General features: G+C 36.3%; 1 protein-coding gene across 1 annotated transcript; it reads right to left on the bottom strand.

Annotated features, from left to right (window-relative positions):
- Positions 1 to 9,225: 9,225 nt before the first annotated feature.
- On the bottom strand, positions 9,226 to 12,791 carry LOC21397855 (protein QUIRKY). The gene has a single exon (XM_010089726.2). It carries the CDS (start codon positions 12,496 to 12,498, stop codon positions 9,361 to 9,363), a length of 3,138 nt encoding a protein of 1,045 aa, XP_010088028.1. The 5' UTR covers positions 12,499 to 12,791; the 3' UTR covers positions 9,226 to 9,360.
- Between the last annotated feature and the right edge of the window lie 778 nt (positions 12,792 to 13,569).

The following is a 13,569-nucleotide window of genomic DNA, read 5'->3' as shown; positions in this document are numbered from 1 at the left end:
ATATATATATATATATAAATTGTAATACTAATATATATATAAATAACTTAATATTAAAAAAAAAGTTTAAAAAATTCTGGCAATTCGGGCGGGCTCGGGCCGCCCGGCCGGGCTCGGGCCACCGAATACAAGCCCGCCTAATATATATATAAATAACTTAATATTAAAAAAAAAGTTTAAAAAATTCTGGCAATTCGGGCGGGCTCGGGCCGCCCGGCCGGGCTCGGGCCACCGAATACAAGCCCGCGGCCCGTTCAAGGTGAAATTTGGGCTCGGGCGGGCGGCCCCAAAATCTCGGGCGGGTCGGGTTCGGGCTCGGGCAAATCCTCGGGTTTTTCGGGCGGTCGCGGGCGGCCCGTCCAAAGTTCCAGCACTAGACACCAACTCAAATTTCAACTTTTATGTACTAAATAATATGGTATGTGAGTTGTAATCTTTTTGTTGGTAATGAAATCTCTAATCATTAATTGAGATGGTAATATTTTAAATACCAATCAATATAAAATAGACAATTCATATGTCATATCAGTTAGTATATAAGAGTTGATATTTGAGTTGGTGTTCATAACATTATTTATTAGGTTTATTTGTAAATCTTAGATTTAAAGTGTAAATCCAGGATTTACAGTTACTAAACTATGAGATAAACATTTTTTTAGTTATGCTCGTAAATCTAAGATTTACCGTGTGGTAAATTTAAGATATACCATTATAACACAATTTTTGTTCTTTCGTAAATTCTGAATTTACAGGATAAATCTAATATTTACCATCAGAACACATATTGTGTTTATTTGTAAATTCAAGATTTACAATGTAGAGGAAGGGGATAAAGAGAGAGTGCGTGAAGAGAGAGCAAAAATAAATTTAGTGTAAATCTGAGTTTACACTTATTAAACCTATTTACTAATTAATTATGAACCTTAACCTATTTATTTTAATTCTCCCTTTAGTTCTTTTAGTCAGGCCTTTTTCCCTTAATCTCTGGGAGAAAACACATAACGGACTACAGAGGAGGGTGCTAATCCACCTCACTCACTAATACAGTAGGAATAGAAGTAAATAGGAATCATAAAGATCGTGATTTCCTATTACATAACGCCCACCATTGATCACCAGAGGTATGTGAATCACCTATATCTTGTCCCTGAAGAGGATGAAATCATCAGATTTCCCACAAGCAATTTCTCACAAGCAATTAAGAGCACATCTGCAACAGAATTGATACCTATGAAAGGATGTCTATAATTTGATTGTGGGAAGAAACGACGCGAAAAACGGAGCTTCGAGGAGCAAACGGCGTCGTTTGGCACTCGGGCAACAGTGGGGGCGCTGCAGTGCCAGTTTGTACTTGGACCCAAGGGACCAGTGCGCCCATAGGGCGCTGCGGGCACACTGGAGTGGCGCCGCGGCACTGCCAGAACACGGGGCTGGACACTTAGGGGTTATTTAAGGGCTAGGAAACATAGAGGAACTTGATTGTGATCATCATTCTTTAATTGGGATTGTGAGAGAACAATTGTATGGGTTATTTAAGGGCTAGGAAACATAGAGGAACTTGATTGTAATCATCATTCTTTAATTGGGATTGTGAGAGAACAATTGTATTGAAGATAGAACAAGTGAGATAGTGAGAGAGAACTGAGAGGGGTTTCTTAGATAAGTACTCTTATATCATTTTTGTAATCACTTATGATTGATTATAGTAGATGAAAGCACTATATTGTACGATGTAAGATCTCACATTGAGATCCGAACTTGGGCTAATTCTGTATGTCGTAATTCTTCACCTTTTCTTTACATAATTTTTCCGCATTTATTTTGATTTTGAATTATTTATTTGATTATTATTTCTCTACAAACCCTTGATTCCTTTGCTTGAATCCGTGGGTCCTTATCACAATACAATTACTTGCATAGTCTGTATTACATTTAACTAGTATCAGTATGCCGTTTCATTTTACACATGATAATGATAACATACAAAAAATTCTTATTTATATAGATTGATGAATATATACGTTTTACAGGGGAGAGTATAATAAGAACAATAATTAGGGCACAATTATTTTAGAAAATAATATATACTTTTTTAAGGTGAAGCGTGTAATGCGTGTTTTCTTTTTAAATACTCTTGCCCTTAAAAAAATTTTATTATTTAGTAATTTATTAATAACAATTTTTATTAGAAAAGGTGTGTAAAAAATAAAAAATAAGGTGTCAACATACGCATCCAAATAAGAAATGTCTTTATAAGCTTTTCAATAAGATCTTAAAATAAAATAAGGAGATTGAAAAAGAAAAGAAATCGAATGAAATGTTTTAAATGGAGTTTCTAGACAAATGATAAGAACAATAATTAGGGCACAATTATTTTAGAAAATAATATATACTTTTTTAAGGTGAAGTGTCATGCGTGTTTTTTTTTAAAATACTCTTGCACTTAAATAATTTTATTATTTGGTAATTTATTAATAACAAATTTGATTAGAAAAGGTGTGTAAAAAATTAAAAATAAGGTGTCAACGTATGCATCCAAATAAAAAATGTCTTTATAAGATTTTCAATAAGATCTTAAAATAAAATAAGGAGATTGAAAAAGAAAAGAAATCGAATGAAATGTTTTAAATGGAGTTTCTAGACAAATGAATGAATTAAGAAAGTAGACTAGAAATTAATATAATAAAAAAGATATGATAAGAACAAACTATACACCTTTATTATTCTTTCCCACGCCATACACCTTTTTGGACTTGTTTCGCACGATACCCGTTTTGATTTGTCAACTCCGAAATTTGTTTTGGGGAATTTGTTATTAATTTACTAATTCATTTATAATTTGAATTTGTCATTCTTAATTTTGATGACTCCGATAGTTTGAATGTATTAATCTAATTATATTAAATTGTTCAAAAAGGCCCGTTTTGCAGTTATGGCCAGCCAAATTATTAGTAAAACCTTTTCTTTGCTTCTAATTTTAGGAAATACTATGGAGTAGAATTTGAAAATTTTCATGTTGACAAAATTATCCTTATGTTATATATATAACACTAATGTTTTATATATCAATAGAATTCATGTAATATACAAATTGTAATACGATATAATACAATTATAATTATATAATATATTACATAAATGTAAATGGCAATATTATAAAATGTCTAATATATTATATAATTATGATATATAATATAATAATGTTATGTAAATGGCAATATTAAAAAATGTCTAATATATTATATAATTATGATATAGAATATAATAATGTTATGATAATTATTTATAATATAACTATAATATTATAATTATATTAACAATTATATATTTATTGTATAACATATAAAATATCATATTATATGAAAAACAATAATATTTCCAATTTTTATACAATATTTGTTTTGATGAAAATATTTTAAATATAATATAATTTCAATATTACAACTGTATTATACTATACTGTAAAATAATTTAAATATATATTAAACAAATAAAATAATATAATACAAAATAGTATCATATATTATAATTAAAATAACGATATTATAATTATAATTATGAAATACATTATGTAATTATAGCGTATAATATAATATATATTAATATTGGAACTACAATATTATATCATAATATTTCGTTATTATATTATTTTAACTATATTATATTATAATGTTTTTTTATATTATATTATATACTATAAGGATATTATTACAATTTAATATTTAAATATTATGAATATATTAGTTGTATTCTAGTTACTAATACAATTGTAATAGTAATAAATATAATATTAAAAGGTAATTATGAAAAAAAAAAAAAGAGCTTGGAATGACTATTAGTTTCATATGAGGAAGGAATGATGATTCACGCATTTGATGAAAAAATCATTCCACTATGAATGACTATTCATTTTCCAAAACCAACCAAACGTTAGAATAAAAATTCTTTTTTTTTACTCATTTCTTTCCCCCAACCAAACACAACCTTACGGGTTTAGAGTTAGTTTTGAAAAAAAAAAAAGTCATTATGGTGCCAAAATTTTTTATAGTAACTAATTTTCTATAAGAGGTAGCTTTTTTATGTTACTATTATGATTTTTTATTTATTTACGGGTGTTACTCTTACGATCAAACAATTACTTGAGATTTTGGATTTATTCTGTTGGTCCTTGGATTCTTACTTAGATTAATTTTTCCATTATAGACAATTATTCGGTAGGGTTTTGAAAAATATGTTTACTAACCATGCAAGTTATGCAAAACGTACAAGATTTTTATCTTTTTATGAGTAATCAATAATATTCTTCCCTAGGTAGAGAACATTTCGACTTGGATAAACCAAATTTTATCTTTTTATGTTTTTGGATAAGGATCGCGTATTATGATCCTTATTAGATGTATTCGATACGTGATACTTATGCATGAATATTTGGATCTGATCTTTATGATTAAGCTTATGTTAATACGCCGACGTGGAATCGTAGATGTTGATTTCGTCAGACTTAATCTCGTAATCTTCATAGAAATATCTGTTTGACAGATTACCACATAATTGTGGGTCTATTTTCTGGACTTCAAAACGTTGTTAGGATGGAAAATTCTAATATGTAGACCATTTTGTAAAACCGTTTTATGCTAAATACTATATTTATCAACATTGAAAATAAATAACATATTTTAAAATTTCAGTATCTTGTGTTTCAATTTTACCTTTATAAAATTTTATGTCGTAAATGTAACATTTATCGGGTAAATTCTTCATTTACGAGATAAATTCAATTTCTGTATTTTGATAAACGATGGATTTCCATGTAAATAATCAATTTACAATGTAAATCACCAATTTACCATGTGAGTCACTAATTCACCACATTCAAAATCAGATCCAGACAATCAAACAAAAAGAAAATCAAATCGACAAATAAATTAAAAATTCCACACATACAAAAAATCATATCACTCCATTTTCCCTCTATTTCCAGCACTTTCTTAACAACCAAACAGACATGGAATGGCCAAATTTTAGCGCTTACTCATGGATCAAATAGCCCTCGTGCTCTCCTCCTTCGACGAGAGAGAAGATTTGTTCTCAAGCTTTAATGAGGCTAAAGACAATGAAATCGCGATCCTATCGACTGCAAATCGCATTGGCCATCATCAGAGAAGATGACAAATCTATGACAACTCGCGATGGTCGTAGCCGAAGAAGACAATCTATGACGAGAGAGAAAAAGAGAAGGAGAGAGAGAGAGAGAGGGGGGGAGGGGGAGAGAGAGAGGAGGAAAAAGTCACCGATCGCCATCACCAAACTAAGTCGCCATCACTAAAAGAGATCGAGAACGAGAACGACTCTGGATTCGTACAGGGCTGTTTTAATGGGAGCATTTTTGGTATTCTGATAGTGTGGCATTTGTAATTTACCAGAATTATGTTATTTCGCAACATTCTTAAAATTTTATATTAATTTATTATTATTGATATTTTAGGAATTCTGTATCCCTCTCTATACAAGGAGGGGGGACTGAAATAGCATATTTAATAGCGTATTTAGTAAATTATAACATATTCCTTTTTAAATAGACAGTAAATAGCATTATTAAATATCGTAGGTTTCTAATGTACTCTTAAAAAACTTCAAAATATCCTTCAAAGTTTTCTCCTTCCCGCACCTCTCTCCTTTAGGTTCTGGTAAATATTGTATTTGTTTTGTAATTCGGCCACCAACGTAAATGAGTAAATACTATATTTATACAAAATACCGTATTTATCCAATCATTGATGCTGACATCCGATAAATTCCATATTTACCTAAAAATTTATCTGCGGGCACCGACGACTGACAAAATACCGTATTTACCATAAATTCTAATCGTTGGGCACCAGCGACGAGTAAATACCATGTTTATCCTAAATATAAAATTTACTCAGAAATTCGGTCACTAACCATATTTACTCAAAAGTAACATATTTAACAAAAAAATATGTCCGCCAACATCGCGCCATTGGTAAATACCGTATCTACTAAAAATTCCAATCACTCACACTTGCGACACGTAAATATCATATTTACTCAAAACTCTAATTGCTAGTACTAACAACAAGTAAATACTATATTTACCTGAAAATATTGTATTTACTCGAAAATCTAATGGCCAACCATATTTACACAAAAATTTTTGAAACTACAAAAATCAAACTCTCATATCCAAACCAAATTTTAAACTTAAATCTACAATAACCACAAACTTAGATATGCACAAAACTACTACAAAGACAACCCACAGAGGTTCACAATGGAGAGACTATTGGTTTATGAAACGATTTCAGATGCAAAAATGTGATGGCACAGATTGAGTACAAATAAAAAATTTCTCAAAACTTTTATGAATACTATAGAATATATTAATTTATATGCTAATTTAAATGATAATTAATCTAATTAATTATCAATATTTCTAGCAACTAATTAGGATGATAACTTGAGTATTTGATCACAAACAATCTAAAACTCTGGTTCTCAAATCATTACGAATCTTTCTCGTCTATTTCTTGATTCTACGAAGATTCTGTGTGTGGGCACAACTTAAAAGACAACGTGATTAGTGTCTTCCTCTACCACCAACACATGTACATAGCGGAACTGAGAATTAGAAGAGCTTTTCTCCCTTATTTTTTCTCTATAAAATTAGCCACTATATGTGTATATGAAAAAATTGTGTTCTCTAATTTTCTACTACCACTTGTTTGTAGAGTACCTATTAGAATCTCAATAGAATTCTAATTTATCTCTAAGATCATGCTTAAGAAAATTGGTGATTAATCTTTATTTTAAACTCATTTAAATCAAGATAAATTTACATTTAATTTTGGAACAATTTTCTCTAACCTTCACTCTACAAAATAAAATAAAATATGCTCATAATCACAATAAAATAAAATAACCTGTTCTAACACTCTCCAAAGCTAAAAGTGACCTGTTTTGAATGTAATATCTCAAAATAAAATAAAATATGTTCATAATCATAATATCATCCCACACACTAAACCATGTTCGGTAAAAAGGTCATAACACCCAAATTACACAATATCATCCCACACACTAAACCATGTTCACTAAACCTGTCGTCGTGCTTCTCCAGTCGAAGCCATCTCTTAAGCCAATCACTTCTCCGGTCAATTTCAGTCGACTTATTTTTTCAAACTCTGTCCATGTGTACGGTTGTAATCAGGATGCTAATTTTAACTCTAACATATTTCTTTTGCGTTTTGCTTTGAAAATTTGTTGTCCTCTTGGATTTTGGTCCTTTTTTAATCATCAGGAAAAGTTTTGTTCTTTGTCTGCCCCCAATCCTGCCAAAAATACGGTAAAACCTTTATTTTAATCAATTGGAAGTTTTTTCCGGCCAATAATCAAGTTACTAACTATGAAGTTAGTCCAATACCATTAAAGTGTTTGTTTATTTTGTAGTAATGAACCAAAAATGATATTTTATTGTATTTCGTAGGTATGAACACTTTGTTCAATAATTAGTTCTGCTTGAACTATTTAAAGACTTCTGTCATTAAAGTATGAAGTGATTGTTGGAACTCTTTAAATCATTTTTCAACTAGTTTACAATACAACTACATATAATTTCCCAAGCATATAGTATTTTGTTTTTAAATTAAAATACAATAAAGTGGTAGGTAAAAGTCTTGAGTCTAGCAACTGAGCAATATGAAAAATGTAATGTAGTTTACTTAAGTACAAACTCAATATTACACGTGTTGTGCTTTTATTTATTTTTTTAAGGAACGTTTAGTAAGCAGTAATTTTTATATGAGAATGAGAATTTTCTCACATTCTTATGTTTAGTATAAGAATTACAATTTTTATATTCTCAAGAAAATTAACCTTATAAAATTCACTTTAACCCAAATTAAGATAATCTTAATAACAACCAACGCAGTGTTATTTAAATACTCAGGAATATTAAGAAGGTGAGAATCTCACCAACAGCCAATAGCCACCATTATCAAAGCCACACCACTACACTTATCACCATAACCATCGTCTCACATGCTCCGGCCAACCCAGTCCAACAGCAGTGTCCCACGGCCAACCCAACCCCCTGCCAACAACCCACGACTAGCCTAGCCTCGTGCCACCGTTGACCTCCGCTGCACGAAACTCAAGACCTCGACGACCTCTGTCGAACAAAACCCAAACACCTCCGCTCTCTGTCCCGCGAAATCCAGACCTTGTCGGCCTTCGTCGTGCGAAACCCAGACCAAGTACCTTTCGTCTCACGAAACCAGACCTCGCCAGTCTCCGTCGCACGAAACCCAAACCCAACCGCCCTCCGTCATGCGAAACCTAGACCTCGCCGGTCTACGTCACGTGAAACCCAACACATCACAGACAAATTGAGTGGACTCAGCCCCAATCTTGCTTAATTTCGCGCTGATATTCTCTGATCTGTGATTTAGCACCAGATCAAAAGAAATTGTGGTGTTTTAGGAGGATAGATTTGATGATATCAGATAAGGAAGGAGGTCAGTTTTTGATGAGACATGGTTGATGAAACCGCCATGAATGAATGTATTGATGGTTATGAATTGTGGTGGTTTTGCTAGTCCTTCCCCAGCCACTGAATTGTTGTGTGTCAATACTAAGAGAAAACAATTTTGTTCACATCGATCCTTCCTTTTTTTTTTCTTTTTCGATTTTTTTAATATACAACATTTTTATGCACAACCAAACACAATAATGCATTATTTTTGAGAATTTGAGATAAGATTCATGTATGAAACTAAACACACTAATATATTATTTTTAAAAATTATATTACCCCCATCACATTCTCAGAAATATAATTCCTACTGATGATTACTGTGTACCAAATACTCTCTGATTGTTATACTTAAGTAAACTAATTACCACACACATAAACAAATAATGTTACACAAATATACGAAAAAAGATATATTAATCGAATTGTGCTGGAATTAAGACGATTCTTGAAATGATATATAAAATAAGAAACAAAATAAGTTAAAAACTAAAAAAATGTGGCTTCGATTTTTTTTTTTTTTATTCTCATCTTTATGCTGCGTAGGAGATTAATACAATTCAATTTAGTAGATTTCCTATTCATAAACTACTAGAAATTATATGGTGATCAAACTGAAATCACATATATATATGCGAAGTCATGTATCAATTTTTGAATTTGAGCTCTCGTGCTAGATTAATACACGCATATTATTAACTCATTAAGAAGTTACATTATATAAAGAAGAAAAGTTAAGTGAACACAACAAAAATGCCAGGAGTACCGATGGGCCGACAGAATAAGATAAGGAGAGTCATATTATCGTATCATATTATCCGATCAGAGAGAGAAGGAAGTCTTCGAAAGAAGTTCAAAGCAGGGGAAGGCGAATTTCGATCACGAAAGATGGGATGGCGGAAATAATAAAATCCAAAAGCCATCATACCCAGCTTTGATGGGACCAAGTACAATATCATTGCCACGATGAAACACAATCCCACAAATATTGCCGTGGCACGTGGATCACGCCACGTCACCAATGCTTGGATGCGCTCACCTTGCGTGGCTACATCCCCTAGTACTGTTTGCACCTTAGCCCCCAACATCCGCAGCTTATCATACCTCGCTCGAACTGCATTGGGCGGCCTCACACTTGGCAGCGCGTCGAATTCCTCGTCCAGCTCTTCACCATCGACGGTCTCCACAAAAGAGAGTTTCGGGTCAAAGTGGGGAAGCCGGTCCCTTGATCGGAACCTATAATTCCAAACTCCAATCACAAACACATAAAACGCAAGCGTCGGGATGATCAAATCAGGGAACCACACTAGCATCACCATCAACGCATGCACGAGCACCGTAGCAGTCGGATTCTTCCATGTGCGCGTTTTGTCCACCCAGTTGAAAATGTCCATCACATTACCAATCACATTAATGATCCTGAAATAATTCACACGCACCTTTCGCATACTGAATGTATGCGAGTCTGCGTCGAGCATGTAAAGCACGGCCTCACGCCGAAGGGGTGGCTCCGACCGGGACAAGTGCTCGGTGACGATCTTAACGGTGGCATTCCTCAGCGCGTCCTGTTGGACAACCCCGAGCGGCTTGATGTGGTGCATCAACGGCAACAAGGGCTGCGAGTACACGTGGAGCAAATCCATCGTAGGACGCACCCTTACAAACCGCATAGCAATCTCCACCTCACCCATTTTCTTCATCCCAGCTGGCGACAACAAAAGCAACGGGTACACATTCCTATACACTCTCCCCGCGGCCAAAGTAGAAATCCTCACCCTAACTTTACCAATGCGGAAATCAGGACGCGTGGCGTCTTTCCAGCCGTCCATCTCGCAAGACTCGAAGCTATCAAAAACCCCGATCGTCAAAACCGTACAGGGATCGAACACTTGGAAGGTATACTGCTCGTTCCATTTCGGATCCTGGCTGTCCGACACCGTACGGGTACGGACCCACTTAGGGCCGTACTTGGCGACACAGTAGGCGTCCGTACATCCCCTTCCGTCGGGTACGGATGTTTTGACAGGGACGAGGTTTCTACATCCGATGATTCCGAGCTCTACGGTGCCGACAGGGGGCTTCCAGAGCTGCCTGGCGGTGGGTCGGAAATCGCTGGCCACGTGTGCCGCCTCGTCCATCACGTGATACCCTCCGTCAAAGCAGAGGCGGAGATGGACTCTTGCTCTGTTATTAGTAAACGATTTCCTCTTCATGATCTTATCGTCGATATTGTTATTCTCTAAGGAGAACCACCGGGAAGCCACTTTTCTGTCGTCGACTCGTCTCTCGACGGCGGAGAGCGGAACGACGGCGTTTCCAAGCGGGTTGGGGCCTTTCGGTTGTCGTATTTCGAGTGTGAACTCCAGGTGTTCGGTGAAAGGCTCGGCGGCGACGAAAACCATGTCTTCGTTCCAAAACGCAGTGCCGTTTTTGGTCACCGATGGTTTGGTCTTGAGGGTTTGGAATCCGAGCTGGGCTTTTAGTTGGAAAGTGTATTCCTTTAACGACGTCGTTATGGGGAGGATGTCTTGTGCTTCTAGAACCGTCACTCGGAGGTACCAAAGCTTCGGCGATTGGTAGACTTTGGCTCTTGCGTTTGTGTCACTCTTCCACGCTTCGTGAAACGATTCGTCAGCCTGAGTCCCAATCCACGTGGCAAGCATTAGATCTCCATGGTGGGCCCCTCCTCCTTCCAATCTGTACCACTGCGGGGCAAGGGGGCTGTCTGGTGGGTCCCGCAGGAGGATTTCCGTCGTATCGAAGCAGATTCCTCCCAAGAAGTTCTGTTCATGTCCCATGTCTGATGGGTCCCACACGGAGACTTCCAGAATGGATGAGGAGGAATATTCCGGTGATTCGCGGGGGAAGGCAAAGGTCTGGTCCCACTCGAAGAAGATCGTTTTTCTTGCGGGTTTGGATCGGACGTGGTTGTTGGAGACGGCGATCTTCACGATCGGATTTCCAATATTGGTGGGGAGCGATCTGGCTTTCACCACTCTCACGAACAGGTAGTGCATCTTCTCCACGAGATCGAACGACGAACATTCCATGGAAGCAACGGAGGAGATTCCGAACTGAAGATCGCCGGAAAACGGCCTCCTGATTGGCCTTGGACCGTTAATTCCCCCCGTGAACTTCACCTCCGGCATCGAATTTTTGCAAACAGAAGCCGCCATCATATCAAGCTCGGCCTCAACTTGCATGGCATGCATGGCCATGGGAGGCGGAGGTGGTGGCGGTGGCGGAGATGGAATACTACCTCCTTCCTTATGATCAGCTTCAGGCTGATCAACCGGCAATTCTCGGCCGTCTTTTTTAGTTTCTGGCACTGGCGCCAGCTGCTCCGGTGGAGGTTCTGGCTGCGCGTCGATCTTTTCGGGTTCTTTTGAGGCATCTTCTGGAGGTTTTGACTCAGTAGCGGGCTCGGCTGTAGCTTCTGGAGGATTTGACTCGGTAGCGGGTTCAGCCGGAGCTTCTGGAGGTGGTGTTGGCTCAGCCTTCGCCTCCGGTTCAGGCGGAGGCGGCGGCGGAATGATTTCATCGGCAAAGTAGATTTTCAAGCCGATATCGCCTTGAATGCCAAAGTTGAAAAAGCGTTTCTTATCGAGAGGAAAGTAGATCAAGGCCTCCTCACCTTTCTTGACGAACTGGGAGGAGCTCAATCGGAGCATTCCGAGGAAGTTGCTCCGCCTGGTGGGGCCGTGGATTTTATCATGAAAAACGTTAATCTCGAGGACGTCTTGGAAAACCTCCGAGGGCTTCCCGGCATTGAACTCCAAAACCTCGTTCCACGTCGGGTTTAGATCACGGACCGCCGTCTTGGTTCGCTTTCGCTGGCCGTAGTAGTCGGCCATCATGTACGGGCTCGACGTGCCGTGCCCGTCTCTTGGAGAAAGATTCCGGGCGTCCACAACTTCGACTATTAATTTCTGCACTATTGTCGTCATTGTCCGAGGTTGAGGAGAGAAAATCAGTACTCGAGATTAAAATAAAATAGCTGTACTTCTGTTATTGTACTAGTACTATAATGCCAATGATATTGGTGGTTTTTGGGAGAGAGAGAGGATTTTGCATGGTCATAGTATATAGACAGGAAGTATATTATAGTATAATGTTTGAGAGAGCTTTGTTTTCTTAGTTGTGTTATTTACTTAATATTCTGGTGGAAAAATAATAAAAATGGAAAAAAGAGAGATTATTGGAATTCTTAGTTGTATATACATACACCATAAAGGAAGAGGAAAACGATGGGGTACTGGTGACAAGAAAAATAAAGGTGCTTAACGTGATGAGCAAGAAGCTTTATACATAGACTTGTTTCTTTTTAATGTTTTTCCTCTACTTTACTTATTGGGATAATACTTTGCTTTAATTCACACACTGAAGATTCTCATTTCTCACAGTTCGATAGCCCTTGCTTTATTTGCCGTCCAATATATATAAAACGATGGGGTACTGGTGACAAGAAAAATAAAGGTGCTTAACGTGATGAGCAAGAAGCTTTATACATAGACTTGTTTCTTTTTAATGTTTTTCCTCTACTTTACTTATTGGGATAATACTTTGCTTTAATTCACACACTGAAGATTCTCATTTCTCACAGTTCGATAGCCCTTGCTTTATTTGCCGTCCAATATATATATATATATATATATATATATATATATATTTGTAGCTGTAATGACCTGAAGGGCACTAGAGATGGGGTGTGGCTTTTGTCAAAGATTGATCACTTTTGTTTTGTGTCACCGACCTAAATGTGCTTTTGTGACCAACATATCGCTTTTTCTACGACTGGATGTTTGACAAAGATAACGCTCAGTATCTAGTCATGGATACCTTTCTCGCATTTTCTATAAGTCTGGAGTCTAATTTTGTACTCTTTTTGACACAGCACACCCTAGGATAGCGCCATCTTCATCACCGCAAACCGAAATCACCATTAAGTTTTGTACTCCTTTCTAATTTTGTAAAGAACCCTGGCAATTGCTCTTCCAAATACTTACACTGCGTACAAT

The sequence above is a fragment of the Morus notabilis genome, unplaced genomic scaffold (genome assembly GCF_000414095.1).
Source record: "Morus notabilis unplaced genomic scaffold, ASM41409v2 Scaffold489, whole genome shotgun sequence".
In the NCBI taxonomy this organism is placed as follows: Eukaryota; Viridiplantae; Streptophyta; class Magnoliopsida; order Rosales; family Moraceae; genus Morus; species Morus notabilis.
Note: the sequence above shows the minus strand (reverse complement) of the source record. Positions and strands in the feature narration are given on the sequence as shown.

What these genes read in the sequence shown, in the direction of transcription:
- LOC21397855 (XM_010089726.2), bottom strand. Translation starts at nt 12,498, where the DNA reads ATGACGACAATAGTGCAGAAATTAATAGTCGAAGTTGTGGACGCCCGG.